The sequence below is a fragment of the Anser brachyrhynchus genome, assembly GCF_964034855.1.
Source record: "Anser brachyrhynchus genome assembly, chromosome: Z".
Lineage (NCBI taxonomy): Eukaryota > Metazoa > Chordata > Aves > Anseriformes > Anatidae > Anser > Anser brachyrhynchus.
In genome coordinates this window covers 60,666,219-60,688,332 of record NC_137697.1, presented here as the reverse complement: position 1 = coordinate 60,688,332, position 22,114 = coordinate 60,666,219, and the positions used below count along the sequence as shown (strand labels likewise).

Genomic DNA, 22,114 nt, shown 5'->3' with positions numbered 1-22,114 from the left:
TCATTTGTAGGCTAGAACAGACTGTAATAATTTAAATCTTTGGCAAAATACGAGTTTATTGCAACTGTACAAGGAAACAAAGTTCAATACTGAAACATGAGGAACTGAGGTTTCAGGCTTATTCAAAATGATTTGCTATATTACTAAGGCGATTCTTTGGTTTGTTTTTGTTTTTTTGGTTTTTGTCTTTAATCTTCTGCCTTCCATAGTTGAGTGGGAAGTGAAGTTGCTAATAAGCAAAGTAACTTTTGACAAAGTAACTTCTGACTGTACTACTAAAATAGCTTTTTATGTGTTTTGTTTTTTTGTTTTGTTTTTCTCCTTAAAATCAACAAGGAAATCACTAATGTAGGGAAGACAGGAAAAAAAAAATCAAGATCCATCTACTGTCATTAAGAAAATTGGGAAAAAGTGTCTCAGAAGAGTATGGGAGGCAGCTTGGACAAAAGGATATTTGTATGAGAACTAGGGTAGAAGAAATATGCAATGAGAATGGGAAGGGGAGAGAAGGCTTGAGGTAAACCACGTATCTGTGGTTTAGAGATATTAAGATAGGAAGAGCACAAGGAAGGAAGATGGCACAAATCACAAGAAAGGAAATGCTTTTATCTTAACATTCACATCCGATGTGGTACTCCAGGGGAAGTCTCAGCAGGTTAGAGGAGCACTGCACCGTATGAAAGTCTGTCGTTACCTTATAGCAACTCTATTCTCCCCTGCCCCACCACCCTTCTCACACGTGCGCTTATGCTGTTCAGAAAATTACTTACTTGTTGGCTCCAAACATTGTGGCCATTTAGGAGGAAGAGCAAGTTTCTTGTTTGGTGCAACGAGTTTGTGCGGAAAACTGACTGACAGCTTTCCAGAGTTAGCCTTTTCTGCATCTTCTTTCCAGTGTGGTCTTTGCACTCATTGCCTGCTGAAAATCCTTTGTAACTCTTCAGAAACAGATACACTGCCACCACAGTAAAGCTAGATCTTTTGAGAAGTGAGGAGGATGTGAACTCCTTAATAAGCAAATTTTGCTGTTCTACCCAAAGTTTTATGAAGTATGTTGAAATTCGCTACTATTTATGTAGGAGACCAGTATCTGTAGAACTACGCTGAGGTGCAGGCTTACTTAAAAAGAATCTTCGTGGCAGCAACTGAAAAATCAGTAAACTGATGTTCTGATCATATTAAGGATTGTCTTTTTAATCTGGTCTTTTGATCTGACTTGTACTTATCATTTTGATTAAAATTCATACATACTTATTTCTAATCAGGAAACTAGTCGTTCAGAAAGTCCTTAAAAGGAGAGCATTACTTAGTAGAAACAGATCTTTGAGAGGTGTCTCTGTCCGTCCGTCTCTCTCCCCCATCTCCCTCATGGATTCATTCCAGAGTAAGGAACACGGAATAGTCTACATAGGAGGAATAGCACAGGAACTATTTTGGAGGAGGAAAAAAAAAAAAAAAAGATAGCCAACAAGTCTCTTTTTTTTTTTTTTAATTCAAAAATGTTTAATTTTTACGTACTGTGAAAAGATGATTGTGAAAATGCCACATTTGCATTCATTTACTTACTGAAAGTGTGGCATGATTCATGGATTGGACATGCTAAATGATGATTCATAGCCTCTGTGATCATGGAAATGTCTGGAAAAGTCTAGTGAGAGGTAACAGTCGAAACAGTAGTGTATTTATCCATTTATTTTACATTCTGGGTCAAGTTAGCTTAAGAGTATAACCCAAGGTTGCAGCATGACCTGCAATAAAATGCAGTATTAGTAATTCTGGGAATACCAAAAGCTACAGTGTCTAGAGGACCTCCTAGGGCCTGCTCAACAGTGGAATTTGAAGGCTGCCTACATAATTGTTACCAGTAGAGCTCAACCATTTTTACTGTTTTCCTTTTAAGGTTACTGACGTGATTTTAATAGAAGTTACCCCAGTTCAAATCATGTTACATTTAGAATACATTCTCCTTTTGCGTGTGGGGGGGGAGGGAAGAGGGGGATAATCACCATATATTGTTTGTGCAATTAACTTTCAAAAGGAAGAATTCTGGGTGGTTTTCAACACATTGATAGCATTTTATGAATTAACGTTTCTTAAATTTTAGTTCCTCAACATATGAGACAACGACGGTCCTTGGTCTGTCAGCCATGCGGAGAAATCCTATTTTTTCCTCGGCAGTAACTTTAGAGACTAACAAACTAATGATGATATATCGTGCAAATTAAGTATTTAACATTTCAAAACATATTGATGTATTTGAATTCAGCTCACCATGTAATCTTCCTTGTTCCTCTTGGCTGATGCACAGTCAAAAGTTCCATTAAGTACTATTGAATTTGAAGCCAGATTAATGTCTCAAACTTTTATTTGTTAATAAGTTATATGGTATTAGGGCAAAAAGTAGCTTTTTGAAGTTATTGGTTATTAGATGGCAAACAACCACAAATATTCCCCCAGCGAAGCTCTTCTACTAGCTTCTCATCAGTATCAATGCATTACAGCATTCAAATGGTTCATCCATTTTGTACTTGGAGAACAGAATCTAAGATTAAAAGATTGGAGTTTTAACCAGAAACTAACAAGTATGATAGACTTATACTCTAGCATGCCCATGTTTATTGGACTAATTAGACTATTAATATGTAACATATCTTCCCTTGGGATGATTATAATAATGTATTCACCAGAGTTCGCTTTGGGGAAAAGTCAGATGCCTTATTCAATGTCTTTAGTCTCCATTGTGTTCCAAGAATTTGACGCCTACAGCACAGGCAATGTCAAATGGCGTACTGGGACTGGGAATGAAATCTTTTTGCTTGTGTCACCACTACCACAGAGCATCACTAGGACTGTCTGCTGGTCATCAGCAGCTGAGGTCACCAGCACAAGGAGCAGCATTATGCAGAAATAAATGTCCGAGGACTAGCTAGCTTTGATTTCAGGCCATTTTTTATTATGTATGGCTCTTACTTTGCTTTAGCTGTTGTTTTTTTTTTTTTTTTTTTTTTTTCCTGCTTGTTTTTAGTCAAAGCATTCTATTTTGTATTGAATTCTTCAGGTCATAGGTCTTTGCTTAGAGCAAAATACAATTAAATTTAGCTGGCAGTAAAACAAAGAGAAATGGAGGGAAAAGAGCTTGTAACTTTTTTTCTTTCTCCTTAATGTTTCTTGTCTAGAATGAAGCCAATTAGTTTTCAGAAGATGCTTCTGAAAGCTGGTCCTAGAAACACTGAGCTAGTGTAGCCATATGCCAGACAACAGCAATCATTTATCATTTGTGTCCGCTTTTAAGGTAGGTTTTTGACTCTGTTTATGCAAAATCAACCCCTGCACATGCAAGAATTTATAATGGTAGCTACTTCTTAAAAGGTCAGTGAGAGATGGTGAAGTTTCCCATCTGACTGTGTAGCCACTGGGGCTCTCCAGCATTCATAAAGGCATACAGAGTGAGGTGCAGTTTGTGGCCACCTGACAGAGCTTCTGCATACTACCTGAAAGGAAGGTGTGGGGAGCTGGGGGCCGGCCTCTTCTCACAGATAACCAGTGATAGGACAAGAGGGAATGGCCTCAAGCTGCGCCAGGGTAGGTTTAGGTTGGAAATGAGGAGACATTTCTTCTCAGAAAGAGCAGTCAGGCATTGGGATGGGTTGTCCAGGGAGGTGGTGGAGTCACCGTCCCTGGGGGTGTTCAAGGAAAGGTTGGATGTGGTGCTTAGGGACATGGTTTAGTGGGTGACATTGGTGGTAGGGGGATGGTTGGAACAGATGAACTGGGAGGTCTCTTCCAACCTTAATGATTCTGTGATTCTATGGTTTGAGGTGCAGAGTTAGCAGGTGTGAGTGAGGTGGTAATGCTACACAGCCTGCTGGGCAGGTCTCATATCCCTCTGCACCCATTTCTTCCTGCATCCATTGCTTTTTGTCATCAGTACGGCTGCAGTAGGAGACCTTAGTTGACTTCCCCAGTAGATAAAAATCACCCACACTTCTCTGCAATGGTTCAGAGTGCTCTGGTAAGTAAACAATTAAGAGTTCAGGCAACTTTCCTCAGTGAGGATCTCTTTTTGTTCGTTTAACTTCCCCTATCCATCCGGAGCGGGCATTGTCACAGACAGGTACTCGCACCGCTGTCGGGAGCCTGTTGGCCGAGGAAGGGCAGTGAGGGCTTTGCGCTGTGTGGATTTAGGTCTGTACGAATACGCCGTTAGATCTGTACGAGCCCCCCTTCGGGTCTGTGCGGTGCCGCAGCCCCGAGCTCTGCCTTTACGAGCCCCCCCTCAGCGCCTCCACCGGCCACTCAACGGCCGCGTCCCAACGGCCGCCCAGCCCCGCGTCACGTGCGCGGCGTCACGTGCGGCGGGCCGATGGCGGCGGCGGCGTTCAACGGCCGGCGGCGCCGGTGAGGGGCGGCGGCGGCGGGGCCGGGGCCGGGGCCATGGCCATGGAGGTGTACATCCCCTCCTTCCGCCACGAGGAGAGCGAGCTGGAGCGGGGGTACACGGTGAGGGAGCCGGGGGAGCTCAGCGGGGCCCCGTCCCCGCAGCCCCCGGTTTGGTTTTTAAATCTTGCCGAGCCGTTAAGGGTAACGGCAGCGGGGCGCCGGGGGTGCGGGGAGAGCGGGCGGCGGCCTTCCTCGCCGGGCTGCTGCTCGCGGAGGGTGCTGCGGGAGCGGTGTGGGGCCTGGAGCCGCGAGGGAAGGCGGGTGGGCACGAGTGGGGAACGACAGCCCAGCAAGCTGCCCCGGCCCGGCTCCGGCTCAGCCGTGTGGGATGCTTTGGGAGCATGGGTGTGAAAGCGTAACTGCCTTTCTGGCTTGGGTCAAGGTGCGTGAGCATCATCCAAATCTGAAACGAAACTGTATTTCTGGAAATCACACTAATAATCTTGAAAGTGGAAATGGTCTGATTGTTACAGCAGCGTTCCGCTCTGGTCACTGGTGATGAGTGGTGAGCATCCGTCTGAAGCCTGCTGTAGCGCAATAGAAACTTAATAATTTTTCATGTAATTACTTTGCCTCTTCAGTCAGGGGTGTGAATTTCTGTACTGCATCCTATTGAAAAACGTGATTCTTTAAGTTGTCCGATGCATCAGTTCTAGGGTTTCCCTGACCATGAGTGAAGCTGTACTAGAAGTCATAGCTAAAGTTTCTCTGGGCCAGGCACACTTGTGGGAGAGGATAGAGACGTCTGTTCTGATAATAGCACGGTGGTTTTCCTTTATGCCTTAAAGAGCTTATTGACTATACATGAGCAAGACTTACTGTCATGTAATTGTATTTTTGCTACTCTACTACGTAGTTTGCATAAGTGTTGTATCAAGGACTGAAAATCACAGCCAGTGCAAGTGAGCCTACTGTAAGCCCTCCCTCCAGCAAAACAGGTTGGTGAGAGCTTACTGTTGCTCTGTGCAGGAAGAGAGATTTACCTAAAAGGAAACAATAACAGCAATCATTTTGCATTGAAAAAAAAGGTGACTTCACTTGGAGACTTGGAGCATGGAAATGTGTCGGTGTCCAGACCACATCAGCTCTCATTTTTTGGGGGGCCCAATGCAGGATTCATAGTCAGAGGCTGTGGTTTTAGTAGATACTGCCCTAAAATATGGAGGTTGCAGGGTATTGAAGACTTCTTGTGATTAAGTAGATGTTTCGCCAGTTCTGGGCTACCTGAGTCTGATGAATTAGAAAAGATAGGTAAGAGGAGAAAGTGACGCTGTGACATACTGACTCTCTTTGAAATGCAGCCTTCAAATTAAAGGGAATGGGTACCATTCTGGAGTACCATAAAGTATATGAACAGAGTATGTTTTTTCTATGAAATGAAATCATAGAATATCCCGAGTTGGAAGGGACCCATAAGGATCATCAAGTCCAACTCCTGGCACCACACAGATCTACCCAAAAATTCAGACCATATGACTAAGTGCACAGTCCAAACACTTCTTAAACTCCAGTAGGTTTGGTGCCGTGACTGTGTCCCTAGGGAGCCTGTTCCAGTGTGCGACAACCTTCTCAGTGAAGAACCTCTTCGTGACATCCAGCCTGAACCTCCCCTGTCACAGGTTGACACCATTCCCTCAGGTCCTATCAATGGTCACTAAAGAGAACAGATCAGTGCCTGCCCGTCCACTCCCTCTCATGAAGAAGCTGTAGACCATGATGAGGTCTCCCCTCAGTCTCCTCTTCTCCAGGCTGAACAGGTCAAGTGACCTCAGCCGCTCCTCATATGTCTTCCCCTTAAGGGTATGGGTAATTCAGTTGGTTATCTTACATCATCAGGCTTATGTACAGTATTAACCTCCAAAACAGTATGATGATGATCCTAGAAGTACTGCTCAACCCAGTTGATCTTCTACCGCTCTCTTTCCTACAAGTGCTAGATTGCTCAGAATGACAGTGCTTTCAAACATGGCTGAAACAAAGGGATACCAGAGATGATGTGATTAATGATGTAGAGGATGATGCAGCTTGGTGCACGTTGGTTCCCTACCAGGCTGGTAATGAATGCGCCAGAAGGTCTCAGAGTGTGACTTCTGTGCTGTGGTTGTCAGGCCATGACAGAGAAATGAGTCTGAAAAAGTGGTTTTTGAGAAGCGTATTGATGGTTGTCCTCGCTTCTTTGCTACAAGTGGTGATGGTGGTAACCTGCTGCGTGAAATGGCAGACTGTAAGGGACCCCCTTCTCTCTGCAGAGTCTCTGCATGTAACAAGACATGCTTTCTTGACATCTCTGGGCTTCTGGTTCCTTCTTTGTCAGAACAGGATACACTCATCCTGCCACCATCTCACTGCCTGGAAAGGAGAGATGGAAAGAGTGTTTGTCCTTTTCTGTAAGGAAGGTTGTTACCAACCGGCTGGTTTACTTTCAGCTTGCTTTCCTGAAACCTGGTGGTTTTCTTTCTCTGCTTGGTACCACTAGGCACCACTGGGAAGACAGCATGGGGAGAGACCTGTCAGGCATCAGCTGCAGAAGCAGAGTGGAGTTCTGGAGAGGGTGAAGGTTACAGAAACTGGAAACCGCTTCCCGGCTTCAAAGGGAAAACCAGGGAGAAATCAAGAAGTAGAAGGGGTGGGGTCTTGGCCAGTGAAAAGGTCAGCTCGGGAGAGAAAAGATTAGAAAGAAAAATGAGGCAAAAGTCTGTAGTGCCACACTTCAGATAGTGCTCAGTCAACAAAGTAAATGGGGAGCTCTCTCCCTTCTGTCTTTGTTTCAGGAGCTCAGCTTTACTAAAGCGCTCTTCTCGGATATAAAAGCCTAAAACCTTCCACCCTCCCCCCGCCCCAAAAAAAAAAGAAAAAAAAAATCTTGAGTAAACTTGCACTTGTTCCAGTTTTATTTGGGGCATACGTAAAACAGTGAAATACAGAATAAGGAAAATGTCTGTTTTCCTTGTGGACAACTAGATTTCATTGTCAGTTTAAATTGATGACACTACCTTCCAAACTATTGAGCCTGTGCTAATAAATGCAACAGTTGTTCATAATTTGGCAGTGAATGACCTTTAAATGTAGACGCTTACTAAGGATATCTCTAGGGAACAATTTAACTTCAAAATGACACCCATGTGTTCTTGTTATCATTTAAATATGCTCCCTTTGTCAATAACAGAATAATAAATACTAGTTAGATTTCTAATGTTGATTCTGATGCTAGGGAACTTGCTGAATAAATTAGTGTATGTTTGATTTATATTGACCAAAAATTTTTTACAGTGGTATATTGCAGGTCAAGGTGACATACATTTAAATGTGTTATAGAGCAGAGGGCATACTTGACTGACAGATGTGCTTACTACGTTTTTAATTAACACTTCAATACTACTCCCAAAATTGCTCTTGGAGTTGCAAATGTTGTGGAAGCAAGATATGACCTGTAAGAGAGTGAGTGCCATAGATTTTTTGGAAAGTATGTAGCCTTTATCTTCACAGAAGCAGCAGTTTAATTACTAGGCTATACTCTTGCTTATGAAGTATAAAATTGCACAGGCTTGAAGTTCGGTATAGATTATGTACTTCAGCATTCTTTGCTCTTAAAGTAGGTATGCACAGAGTCAAAAAGCGAATCTGTTAGATGTTCTTCTATAGGTAGCCCAAGACTAGGCCACTGTAGCAAGTGATAAAGGGGGAATATTTGTAATTATTGTTGTTGTAAAGCGTGGAGTAATTATGTGAATGCGTTTACTTTAGAAACTTCAAGCATTACTGTTCCAAGTCTTTCTCTGAGCCTCTGGACCATGTGAATTCGGTAGTTTAAAAAATCTGAACTGGGTCTGCATGCCTTGAGGACGATACTGGTGAGGATGAAGACTTTGTTCTCACCAGGCTGCTGTGTACAAGCTCACCAAGTGTTACTTTGAATCACAAGTCCTTCTGAAAAGCAGTAACTCCAACTAAGTTCAGGGGAGATAAGTAGAAATGTTGGGTCTGTTGTAGCAAGTTAGATATTCTTTTCGTCACAATATCTAAACAGCTTTTAAATGTTGTGGTGTCTGTACAAGGGAGTCATGGCAGGTGTGTACACATATTCTCTCTCCTAAACAGAAGAAGAAGAGAATAAAGTTGATTTGAGAGATACCAGTGATTCTGTAATGTCAGAAAAATGAGGTGGGAGACCATTGCTTTCTTCAGTTCCAGTGGAGCAGAATGAATTAGCAGATGATATAGAACCCATAATTTAGGACAAAGATCAAAATTTCTTTTTTGGTTAACTTGTGCATTTGGCAGATCTGGTGATTAAATTTCTTTCCTCCAGTCAGTTTTCCTGTTGACAGACTTTGAGTCAGTGATATGAAACTGACTGCTTTGTATGCAATGGGAACTTGAAGGGTATAAAGCAAGTCAAAAGATAATTTTGCAGTGCACTTGAAGGCAGCTAAGGCAGAAACTGGAAAAAAAGTAAAACCAAAGTGAAAAAACAGACTGATCATGTACATAACGATCAGTTAGAGCTGTTTCTGGTTTTGTGTTTAATCAGTTTGGGGATGCAGGCAGATTTGACAGAGACATATAGTTCCGGTGATCTCTCTAATTGTTGTGCAGTTGTTCAAAACCACTGATTCACAGTCACAAAAAGCGCCATGTCAGTGGAAAGGGCCATGTAACATTTCTTAGAGCAAGAAATCACTCTCAATGTGCTCTTTAGGGAGTTCAGCAGTAAAATAGAGAAGTAGCAGAATGATGACCTGTATCAATTTACCATCTGAAAGACCGAGAGTTGACACTTTCTGACAGTAAACCATAACTGCTGAGCGCCCATTCCACAGTTCTCTCACAAGATTACTGATTTGTGGTTTTGATGAGGAAGTTACATTCTCAGAAAGATAGGGGATAACAGAGCATTCCAACATGCATCACAGTAAAGATGTATTTGAATTTCATTAAATCTTTGAGAGGTAGTAGTGGTAAAACTTTGTTAATAATACAATGCTACCAGTGGAATTACTTCATCAGAGGGATTCATGCTTAACTGCTTGTGCTGGTGTTTTCTGTCTATATAACATCAGGTTGTGCTACTTGTAAAATCTTGTCAACAAAGATAGCATTAATACATTCTTCACTTCCCTGGAAGAGTGAAAACATACCAGGCTTAGAAATCCAACATGAGGGAAGATGTAATTGATCGCTCTATTTTTTATTATGGTAATGCACATTTTAATTGGTCTTCGAACTTTTTAATGTCCAATGCAATTCATTTCAGGTTTAACTGTTCATTAGTTATCATTGTAATGTCATTTGTTATCTTGGAATTTCAGTTTGTAATGATACCATTTTTGGTAGGTGGTTGCTGAGTCCTTAAAAAGTTGAAGATGTGTTTTTCATCTACAGCAGTGACTAGGCTATTATATTAAATTCATATTGAAGGAACAGTTTTAGAAAACTGTCTTTTTAATAATAGATATTTATTTTTAGGATAACAGGAAATCTTACACGTCTACTCTTCAAACCATTACAATTCAAAACTATCAGCTGGAAAACACTATCAGATATCCACCCATTTATAAATTCTAATTTTTGCAGACTTTATGAGAATTTGCTAATAATTTGCATGAATGCTTCATTCTCAATCTTAGTAGCTATCTCGCTTTTTAAGTCCATTTTTGAAAGTTTAATACGGAGGAATTTAAAGGGTAGCTTATGTGGAGGCTGAATATACATTCAAATCTTAGTGGATCTTGAATAATGGTCTTTAAGTCTTGGTTGTTCTTGGAATACAGAAAAAAATAGGAAAGAAATCGATGGAACTTTGTACTACAGCTTGGTGACCTGATTATGTTTCTTACTCAGTAGGCAGCTGAGGACAAAGTTTAGCCAGCCTGGATGCAGCTTTGCTGAGGCGTGGAGAGGCGCGCGTTCCCTGACATGCTGGGAATGAAGAGACCCCAGCACAGGCGGCTGGCCTGGCAGGGCGCCAGGCGGTGGGACCGCAGTGCTGCCCCTGAGCCTGCTGAAGTGCTCCTGTTGTTCCGTGTCCCTGGGCAGGCTGCTAAGCAGTTAGTGCGTTTTGATCATTATTACTGTCAGCAAACATCATTTTGCATTATGGTTTTACAAGAATTGTAGGAAGACATGCATCAACTTTTCATTTTCACTTTTTGGTAAGCCTTAGATTTCTGCGGCTTGGGGAGGGCTAAAATAGCGTTTTGTTAGGGTCCTCTGACAGAGGATTTTGATGGCAAAGCAGAGGTGTTGTCATTTACTTTGAAAGTGTCATTGCGTTCTTTATAGGAAATAAAAGGACTTCCTGATGACGAATACCTTGTAGCTAAAACATGGATACTCTCTTCCCTGGAATGGCCTTTATTATTATCATTATTATTATTATTATTATTACTATTACTATTATTACTATTGTTACTTCTACCAAAGTACAATGCAACAAGCATTTCACGTTTTGTAAACCAATAAACATTGTATGTTATGTTTTAAATGAAGTTATCTGCTGCACTACAGCAGTGCTTGGGTACCTCTGGGTGTTGGAATAAGATGGGAAAGAAAGAGCATACGAGAAAGGGGCACCATCTGCGTTCCAGGTGCTCATCGAAACACCACTTTTCCTCCCCTTCCTCCGCTGCCGGTGCGGTGAGAGCTCCCCCTCCTGTTCGTAACAACCTTCAGCTCTAGAAATGTGTGTGTAGGAAATCTGTGAAGATGCTTTTGAGTCCGAAGCTGCCACCAATGCAGGTAGGGTTGGTAATGTATCACGAATGACCCTCAAGCCTCCACAGCATCTTCCATTTAGTAGATTATTTATTTGTGAATCACAGTGTTTGTGGGTCACAGTTAAGACCAGGGCCTCTAGGCAACAGTTGTTAAACTGCCTGCGTGGTACAGAGAGTTTCAAAACTCACTCTTGCTTACACTGGTAATAGCTGTTTCCCGATGAGATGCTGTGAAAAGTAATGTCTGTCCTTACCCTGCATCATTACTGCATTGTTACAGCATCATTATTGCAAGACTACTTAATGCTTTAGTGTAGTGAAAATGGTATGGGACTTCTGTGGTGGTCTTTTTTCCCCCTAGTGTACCTTGAGAACTGTGAGATAAGAATTACTGATCTCCATTATTGTATTTTATGTATTCCTTGTCTCATCCTGCAGTTGATTCACGTTTTAAAAATGGATTCTGTTTTTGTACTGGAGCAGAAGGTATTCATGTGTTGCAGTATTTCCAAATTGGAAAATAATGAAATCTAAAGCTTTCCTATCATCTCTTCCATAAGGACAAACAAAGTCTTGATTGTGCGGTGAAACAATCAATTGTTCAGCAGCAAGTTTGTATTGATTACAGCGAACTGCTTTTATGAAAAGTGACCATAAGTACCTCAGTGAACTGCCTTTACCTGTGGCCTCACACAGGCCTCAGTTTCTTTGCATTTAGATTCCTTTCTTGTTACTTAGTGATCAAGCTCTGTCCAGGAAGAGAACTACCTGGTCATGTGTCTGCCTTGCAGTCAAGCTGTGATGGTAATTACACTCTAACTTTCATGTACTCTTGAGATGTGAAAATATAAGGAACATGTCTTCATTTTAATCATAAATTAAAGAAATAATAGATTTACAGGAATGTCAAAGAATGTTATAACAACATTTACTTTGCTTGAAACCTGTGAAGAAAAAACAAAACGTATTTGGAGTTGAATGCTATGTAACCGTAAAACAGATTTGGAGTTCAGTCCAATGCCATTATAGGATCAGAAAATGTATTAGCCTGTTGCTTTTCCGAGTTCTGCCAAATATTAAGAAAAAATATGTTCTGCAGTGACATAAGCTACATGAAATTCCAAACCATTCCATTTTTAAAAGTATGTTAGAGAACATTTAAAAGTTACATTTTAATAAAAGATCCATTCTACCTCTAAAATACGAAGACCTAGCTTCTGTTTTTAATCATAATGAGAGAGCATAAAAGGGCAGTAAAAAAAAAAAAAAAAGCATCCACTTTTGGTATTGAATAGAAAATATCAGAGGCCTTTCATTTTGCTGAGTGCTTAAAATGTGGATGTGTGACTGGTAGCAATTCATTCTTTTCACCATTCACCGAGAGTGTTTTAAAAAATCTGTTTTGACACAGATTACAAAGCTCAAGTAGATTCTGAAGTATGCTTTTGTATGCTGTATTTTTTCTGCTGTATTTTTTCTATACATCACAATCTGGTTCTTTGTTTTTTTCAATTTTGCCTTCCATTGGCAGAAATATTATGATGTCAGACTTCCAGGCTTTGTCATAAATTTTTCATACCAGTTAGGAAAATGGAACGAATATTCTTCCCTTTTAAAACAGAACTTCGTAAGAACTTATCAGGAGTTCTAGAGAGGATAGTAATTGTCTTCTCTCAGATAAGACAATCTTTGTGTTGGCCTGAATTAGAGACGAAGTAGGATAATATATTTTAAGTTCATCACTTTCAGTTAAGAAATCTTTTAACACTTTCTATTTACCTTCTGGTGCATAATTTCTACTATATATGTATCCAAAAAGTAAGTGTAAAAGGAGTATGCTAATAGCAATCAGGAAAGGTTTTAAGAATCATTTTATTCCTACATGCATTAAGTATTCATGTTTGAGTTTTTCCTTTACTACTAGATGGTTTGTGGCTAATTGCAGCTTTGGAAAATCTCTAAACCTAGTTCTAAGACTGAAAAGGAGGAGTAGCATCTGGTTTGTAACACAGAACCCTAAATTATAAGCCTGATTTTTACCCAGTCCATGGGAGAAGGAAGACATTTTTTTCGGAAAGTTGAATGTTCTGTGAACTAGGAAAAGGTGACTAGAACTTAGTTACCTAAGCCATGAATGCCACTGCTTCTTCTTTTGATCCTCCTTTTTTTTTTTTTTTTTTTTTGTGAATGCTATGAATGTCATTATTGTTCTTAAATTCAGTGGCCAAGATAATACTAGTAAAGCAAGACTTTCAGTCTGCTTGGGTGTTTGAATAGTACATTTTGTGAGCTAACACAGGAAAATGCAGTTACTTTAGTTTAGGAATGCATTTGGTGTCTAGGTAAGAAGTGGCAATGTAGTGTACATTTAAAACTATTTTTTGCTACTCACCAACTAAATTGTCAAAAATTGCTGATTTGAAAGGGGGTAAAAACCTGCTTAAAGTAATCATAGATATAACTGTTATCTGTTAAGGGCTAAGAACTTAATGCCCCATTTCTCAAATGAGTTTTTGCAATAACGAGATAGCTGTATCACACTCGTAAGTGAAAAGCTCATGAACCTGCCTACATGGTTATTTCCAACCTCTACTGTGCTAACAAGCTCCCAAAGTTGTTGTTGCTTATAAAAGTGGAAAATGGACCTGATAAAAATGTTTAGTCTGCAGGGCTGCATTTTATTTATCATATCACAAAAGAACAATGTTTTGTTGCATCATGGTCAAAATAGAAGCGACCTTGCTTGTTCATGAGTGCTCAAAGCTTACAGATAAGAGGCAAAATAATAGAGTACAATAGAAAGAGTGTAGTGTAATTATTTGTGGCTTGTCAAGTGAAGCCCTCTCAGGCCCCAAGTGATTCAAATCTGGGAACTCTGCACAATTCTGTACACTAACCGTAGCCAGCATCAGAGAAATCTCAGCCAGCTTCTCCGACAGTACTGAAATTGCATCAGTTTGTCATGCACTGAGCATGCCAGCTTCACACAATATCATTTGCTTGCAAATCGGCCTGGCCCCAATGCCCTAAGACACATTCTTTGGTATCTGACTCTTGGCCTGTGATTTGTCATGTCTCTAGTGCTATCGGCGTAAAGTAATTTTAATAGATTCTGATGGTTTGCCTGTGGAAGGTAAAGAATGCACTACAGATTGTGTCAGGTAGCTTTCTATGGCATGTAACGTGGAAGAGGCCCTCATGATGGTGATAGCCAAACAAAGAGTATGGAGAAATGAGAACCCTATTTTGAGTGGTATTTAATGCCCCCCTTCTCAACATCCTGCTGTGGACATCTTTGCTAACTCAGCAGATACAAGAATTCGCAGCTTAACAATGCGACATTATTTGTGCTTAAGTGTTGTTTATGGATGGAACATGCAGACAAAATTCAGTGGCTTTGTTTCTCCCTTTTGGGGAAAAAAGTGCTTCAGATGTAAAAATGTTAAGTGATTTCTGCGGACTAGACTGAATATATTTGATTATTATTTTCTTGGTGTTTAACTCTGTTATTTGGAGCTTTAGTACTCTCTAAATAAAATCACTGTGTTTTTTAGCAAGTATGTTCTTCAGTAGTGTTTTTTAAAAAAGAGAGAAAAGCTTGTACAATTTCTGCCTAAATGTATCTTACATTGAATTACATAAATATGCCCTATAATACAGATTTATGAGGAATTTATTCATAGATTTTAATTAGTTATCTGTGTATTGTTGTTTAATTAGATCTTTGTTTACAGTAGTTTTCTTTCATTATGAAATAAGTGTATGACATTTTTTTACTCTTCCTTTGACACCACTGAGATGAGATTATTTCGCCATTGACAACTCTGATCTTTGCATCATTTTTTTTCAGCTGACTTCCTTAATTGATTACTACTTTGATGTTGGAGCCTGCAGCATAGCTCTCCAGAATTCTGCTGACACCAATCGATTAATGTGAAGGTGTTAATGTTAGTGATTTCATCTAAGAAACATTCAAAACCATGTCAGTAATCTGTTCTTAAAAACTGCCAGATCATTGAATCTTGTTATTTTGAACATGTTAGTTTGGGTTAACAAGAATTTCTCTGAAGTGCGGAAAAATATGTATTAGTTAGTCCTGTGGGAAGAGCAAATTTTTATTCAATTGTTGTACATTGCTATGGCATACATGCACATACTTTAATATTTAACAGACTGTTTTAAAAAATGTTCTTATTAATATTCATGGTATCTCTGAGGAATTTATAAAAATGCCTGAGCACAATGCATTTCTTTTTAATTTTACCTAGGGAATTTCTGACAGCAATGTAACTCTGAGCACCCCGCTAGCAAGTCTGTGCAAATCTGCCACTTTCCTTTCCTCTTCAGCTTCCACATTTGCTAGCAGATTTGTTTAGCTAAGCTAAATGGTCAAATGAGCCTGCATTTTTTCGCTCTCTGTTCTAAATATTTTCAGAAAAATACTACTGCATTATACAGTTCCTCAGAGAAACTCTGGGTTAGGGTCAGAACCCACTGTTGCATTATTGTGCATGAAAAGAAAGAAGGAAAATTTCTTTTCAAGCTTGAGGTAGACCAACTTTTGAAAATGTTTTGCTTTTATTCCTTGGTGGAGTTTTTTATAGTACAATTTCTTTGAAACTTACTGTACATTTTTGCAGGGTGCTTAGCATGTGTTATACATGCATCACTAAAAGAGCTCTGCCATATTTTCTAGTTAAAAAATGCTGTGAGTTGTGGAAAGTACAAGTTAGTTGAATCCAGTGCAGATGCTCTTAACGTTTGAGTTTTATTTGTACTGTTGCAAGCTACATCAGCTGTTGCTAAGCAAAGACCAAAGCCAAACTCATTATATTTGCACAGGGGCAGAAGGTAGGCATGCATGCACACACACACGTTGTACATATGTGGCTACAGGTATTCAGAAGCACATGCGTATGCCAACACTGGAAGGATTTTTTGAGTGGTATTGCAGAGAGCTCTGTTTGTGGTCCGGTACAAGCTGATGTTTTAATGACCTGGATGATGGGATAGTGTCCTTATTGAAACTTGCCATCAACACCAAGGTGGAAGTAACAGTGAACATTCTGGAGAACAAGAGTAGAATCAAAAATAAATTTGAATTGGAAATATTATTCAGGAAAGGAAAATTGGGTGATAATTCAACAGGAACTGATGCCAAGTGCTGATTTTAACAAAAAATAATCAGTAACACAGCATAGGATCCAACGGATTAGGTAACATGTCTGCTTAACAGACGTGGGGCTTTTACATCACAAGGTGGCCATGACGCTAATGTTAGCTGTACCTGCCAGGGTTTTGAAAGACGAATATGAGAAAGAGTAGTCCTTACCAATGATGAGTGGAGTGTATACTAAGCTGGACACCTGTGTCCAGACTTCAGTACTGCACTCTAAGAAGCATGGGAACTTGTGGAGAAGAGTGTCCATAAGAGAAAGCAATGTAGAAGGGCATATGACCATATATGACTATTACACTACTTTCTGGACTGATAATTCTTGTGAAGAATGAAATGCACCTTTTTTTTTTTACTGTGAAAGGAGAGAGCATTGGGCAGGAACTTTTTAGCAGTCCTCAGTAACATAAAGGCTGTTAGAAAGAGAAAGGAGGCAAATCAGCCTGCATATTGGAGATGCTGTAATCCTCTTCTGGGCAGTTTCTTGTCCTCTCCACCAGAAGTGAGAAAGATTTATTATGAAATGGTGTTGAATAATGAAGGTACTGCAGCATGAGAGTAACTTTCAGGAGTAGAGTATGGAAACTCTGTCTGCATGAGGTTTAAATGTTTCTGCCAAGACTTAGAAGTATAGTTGGTCCTGCCTTGAGACAGCTAAGTAACTCACAGAGATACAGGACTAGAATAGATCTGCCTGAGGTCTCTCAGTATTGTAAGCCTCTAGCAAAAACTCAGTAATCATTCTTTGCATTATTTCAACAATTTAATCTCTATCCAGTCCCTAGCCTCTTATCACTTACAAATTCTGTGGCTTTCTACCGTTCCTGAGAGTTCACCTGGAGTAGCTGTTTTCTCTTCCCCTTGGAAATATTAGAGGTTCTCATAGTGGAATGGTCACAGAAACAATCATGAGCTGCTACCTCTCCAGGTAGAGAAGAAACATCTTTTCTTTTCTTAGCCTTTTGCAAGGTCTTCCTGGAGGTAGTTCTTTCCTGTTCCCAAATAGCATTAAATTTTGAGGCGAGTGCAGTGATTGGGGCAGACTTGTCACATCAGATTATTTTTTTGTGCCTTGTTTAAACACTGCTAATACTATTCAGTAATGCATTTTGTTCAGTGTTTACACCGACCGCAGTGCTTATTTGTTTAGTACTTCAGACTTACAAACAGTAACAGTGCAGAACTGGACCAAGTGTATCTGTTTCCATAACTGTACATGTACATAGCAATGAAGGGAGGTGCAGACCGGGGGGGAAACATCTGACTCTATAAGCTAGTAAGGAAATGAAAAATATTTGTTTTGACTCTTACCTCAGTGCACCTCTTCCTGTATATAGTTTCTGCCATAAAATGCAAGCTCTTCAAATGTTTAAATTGCTAGATGGCTGGATTATGAAGAGATGCCTAGACTGGTGTTTTACCTGTGAAGCAGAAAGCAGCACAGAGACAGGAATGGCAGTAGGGCTGATCAGAGCTCTGGTTGTCCATCCCTTTGTCCCTGCCCATGGCAGAGGGGTTGGAGTTAGACGATCTTTAAAGTCCCTTCCAACCCAACCCAAACCATTTTGTGATTCTCACCTGTCTGGTAAAAAAAAAAAAAAAAAAAAGGATACAGGCAGGTTGTTACAAGAGGGGAAGGCCCTGCAGGAGCCTTTCCCAGAGTTAACAGCTGAAAGCGCAGATGTGTTCCACCTCAATCCTGTCTGATCTGAAGAGGCTTGAAGGCGGCTTATACAAGTTTGGGAAGTTAGAAGAGTCTTCACATTTCCTGATGACAGAAATCAAAGAACAAAGACCAAGCAATTTGTACCAGTTACCATCAAGAGTTTTCAGGTGCTGATCAGAGACCTCTGTTTTAAAGAGTTACAGAATATTCCAGGGGGATTTGTATAGTGGCTGTTGTTGCTGCACTGCCTACCTGCAGAGCTTACTGAAGATAACGGCTAATCTTGTATTTAGTTAATGCATTAAGTACCTGTTTTCAACTTCATGGGTATGCTCTTCCTTGCCAATGTGGACTTTGGTGCTTAAAGATTAGTGCTATCGTCTTTGCCTGACATTTCTTGCATGTTCCCTGCTAGTGCAGACCTTGCCCATGGCATAATGAAGGAGCCGCTACCACTATGTAATGGATTTTCAGAAAGTTCTTGTGTGCTTGGTCCTATGTGTGTTCTGTTGAGCCCTAACACACTCTGTTGCATCTCAGACCATATGTTTTGCCAGAAATCACAGGTAGAGCAAGGCAGTAAAGCAGTGTTGTGCCACCTGCCATTCCAGTTCCCTTTTGCTGCTCTTAGACGCATCCACAGGTTGCTTAGTTCCATTTTATTCTCGATGTCTGTAATTAATTTATTGTTTATATTTAGATATAGCTTTTTGCCTTTAACACCAAGGAAACAACCAAAAATCTTCAGCAGTTCCTGCAAGACTAATACTTTAAAAAAGAAGGCTTGGTGCAGAACATTGGGTGTGCAGCAGTGTGGCAATGTGCTTCTGGCCCGAGCATTAAATAAGCCCCTTGTATTTCACTGCTGTCCTTGGCATAGCGGGTTTTTGGTGCTGACTGATTTAGAAATCCTTAGTACGCAAGGATCACAGTTATTAACAAAGAAGGTGACTAAGATGAAAGATCTTTATTCCTTGTATCACATTGCCTTGCAGGCAATTTCTGTATTTCTTAAGGAAACAGGGTGAGATTATGGGGGGTGGTGTGATAAGTAGGCAATAAGAGTCAACATTTACTCAGGCCGAGGTTGCAAAATTTTAATGACGGAAGCCCCTTTCTGCCTCCTGCATTATAACAGTTCTTAATTCTTATTTTGTAGACAGTGAAACAACATTCCATTTACAAATCATCAGCAGATTTGCAGAGGAGTGAGTGTTGGGGACTGACTGATCAGTTTATCAGGGGAGGCAAGTGAGTAGCCAGGCAATTTGTGTAGTGGCTGACAGCCTTTGACTGGAGGCCTCAATGCTGGATCATCGAGGCACTTAACTAGAAGAACAAAGTATTATTATTATTTTTTTTCTTAAGAACAGTTTCAGCACAAGCTTGTTTGGAGACATCTAACACAAGACAGAAGATTTGATTTTGATTACTGGTTATGTCCAGGCCTCCATGAGTGTTTTTTACCCAAGAGCTCAGTGCATGCACAGACTGCCCACGCATTGCTGGAGAGGTCCTTTGGACACTCAAATCTGCAGAAGAGACAAGGTACCATGAGAGCACGCTCTGAAAAATAGTTTGTGGAAATTCCCAAACCAGCCAAATATGCTCTTACATCCCTGCAGTCACTGCATGGCTTTGCACTGCTGAACAGAGATCAGGTCTTGGAACCTGGTACAGGTAAAAAGCTGTAGTTTGATCAGAGCAGACTACTGATGCAGTTACATGTCTGGCTTGGCAACAGCTTTGGCATTATGTTACTTTCTACTACGATAAAGAGGGAGTAATGGATTTTAATAGGCTTATGCCCCTTCTGTTAGTGCAAACAGCTTGGAGACAGTCACATTTTTGATGTAATACAAAGCTACAGACTCCGTGTTTCACCAAGCAGACTACAGGGGACAAAGGTTTTGAAAATTTAAGTCCTTCAGCTTTTTGACAGGTTGTGGGAAGGACCAGGTTCACCTCAGGCTAAACTTCTAACAGTGCTTGGCCCTCTTGAGATCTATCTCTTGGGTTTGTCTCAAAGCTGTGCACATGATTTTCCCTTGCCCTGGCAACTCCTCTGATGGTTTTTGACACTCGCTCCGAAGACACCTGGATGGCAGCGGATTCCTAGTTGAACTGCACAGGTTTGGTAAATCATTTCCTAGAGAAGCTTTCTGCCAGATTTACTCCTTGGTATCGCAAATTGGATGTCTGGAATTAGCAAATGTTTCTAAAGTTTTTTGAATTAAGTGTTTCAGTGTGTTATTTCCACATTCACAAAAGATGACAGTAATATTACTTGTATTTGATTTTTGTGAAGAGCTGGCATAGTCCAGTAAGGATACAGTAGAAAAAAGGGTGATAAGGAAGTTGGTAATGCTTGGTTCAGTTCAGGTTTAACGTGGCACTTGCCAGGCCTGTGATCAAATATGATGAGCAAGGCAGACCACGACAAAATTGGAGCACTTGCTCACTGAAAGGCACCAAGATCATGAGAAGTAAGTTTTTAATTATCTCTGAGGCATTAAGCACTAAGGGATTCATTAAATTATATGTTATTTCTTGATGTTCATGTCTTTGGAATGCATGACTTTTAATCTCAGTGTTATTTCGTTTTTGTTTTTTTCAACATAATAATGTCTAAATTTTATACTTTCACAGAGGATGTTGTAGTGCTCTGTGTATTTCAGTGGAAATAATAGCAAAGTTCACTGTTTGGTTTTGAAAAAAATGTGAAGTTACAGTCTTCTTAAATATTTCATAGCATGTCGTTGTTTTTTTTTTTTTTTATTATTCTTTGTGTAACATTGTAAATATTTAAATATGACTCCCCCCAAAAAATCTCTGTAACGTGGAGATCCTGTTGAAGGCCCTAGGGATTTGGTGTGCTAAATTAGCACTGGCTGAATGCATTTCAAAAACAACTTTGGGCTGTAATTGTTCACTTCAACAGCCTGGAGTGGTCAGAAATGAAGAGTCAGGGTGTAGGCTAGACTGCATGTGACCGCTGAGAGTTCAGAGGTCCAGATTTTGCCCCCCGGTTCCAGCTACCCCTGAGCATCCGGAACTAGTGGTGTTTTTTGTGAGCTCCTGGTATGAATAAGTATTGTGCAGCAGTGGGCTGACTTGGTTTAGATGCAGTAGAAATTTTCAATAGCTACAGAATATTTCTCTTAATTTGTAAGAATTTTTAAGCAGGGAGAGAATGTTGAATTTTTGTCTCCTAAGCTTTCTGAGCAGAGGTTTCCTTTAGGAGTGGCAATTAACATTGCTTTCTAGTACTAGATTCTTGAAATGAATACTGGCTGAAGTGAAGTTAAAGGCAAATGTTCCTCTTGTTTGGTGAATCTCCTGCATGCTTTATGTTGTAATTATATGTGTTTGTTATTAAAAAGCTTGATGGTCAAAGAAATGCACTGAGAATTCACATTTAGTGCAAGCTTTGCTGTTTTCAAGTCGGTTTTGAGCCTAGCTGGGTAATGACTTCACATAGTGTGTGTCTAATATATAATTTATTTAAAAAAAAAAAGTGAACATTCAGCACTTCAAATAAACAGACATATTTTTAAGACTTTGTTTAAATTAATATATGGTATATTAGGTGATATGTGTGACATTGATTAGGTGATCAATGTCAGAGCACATTATTGGTCACCTGGCTTATTAGATAGTTGTGTATGAAACCAGATAGCATTTAGACAAATAATTAGATAATTCCATGACTTTGTGTGTTATGTATAATATAAACAGTAGCAAAATTAGTCTGATTCATGGGGGCTTATTGTAGTAATTACTACTCATGTATAATTGGGAAAGCACGGTAAGTATATATTTTTCTCATTTAAAAACTAGTAGACTGAAGTTTATTTCTCCTAGGTGTTTTTAAAGAAATTTTTGGGGAAACATTTAAGCTCTTAATAATAATGTCTGTCAGCCACAGAAAGAGGTATATGTATGGTAAGCATTCTTTACAAGCCCTCTGCTTGTTTATTTTGTTACTTGTATTAAAAGGAAGAATTAATTTTTAAGAGTCCATAGGATGACTGGAGTATTTTTGCCTATGAATTATTAGTATCAGTCATGCTGTAACTTGAATGAAATATGTAAATTCTTTACCTGATGTTTGCC

At 40.0% G+C, this 22,114-nt stretch overlaps 1 protein-coding gene and 1 long non-coding RNA gene across 2 annotated transcripts in view; both read left to right on the top strand.

Moving 5' to 3' along the window:
* Positions 1-4,346: 4,346 nt before the first annotated feature.
* The window catches only part of SNX24 (sorting nexin 24), a 97,598-nt gene continuing 79,830 nt past the window's right edge, over positions 4,347-22,114 (top strand). Inside the window, exon 1 of the mRNA XM_080574173.1 lies at positions 4,347-4,500. Within this exon, the coding sequence (XP_080430299.1) occupies positions 4,435-4,500 (66 nt within the window). The 5' untranslated portion in view covers positions 4,347-4,434. The remainder of the gene's footprint in view (positions 4,501-22,114) is intronic.
* On the top strand, positions 4,520-22,061 carry LOC308185707. Its single transcript, XR_013943644.1, has 2 exons — positions 4,520-19,249; positions 19,372-22,061. It is a non-coding gene; the product is annotated as an uncharacterized lncRNA (long non-coding RNA).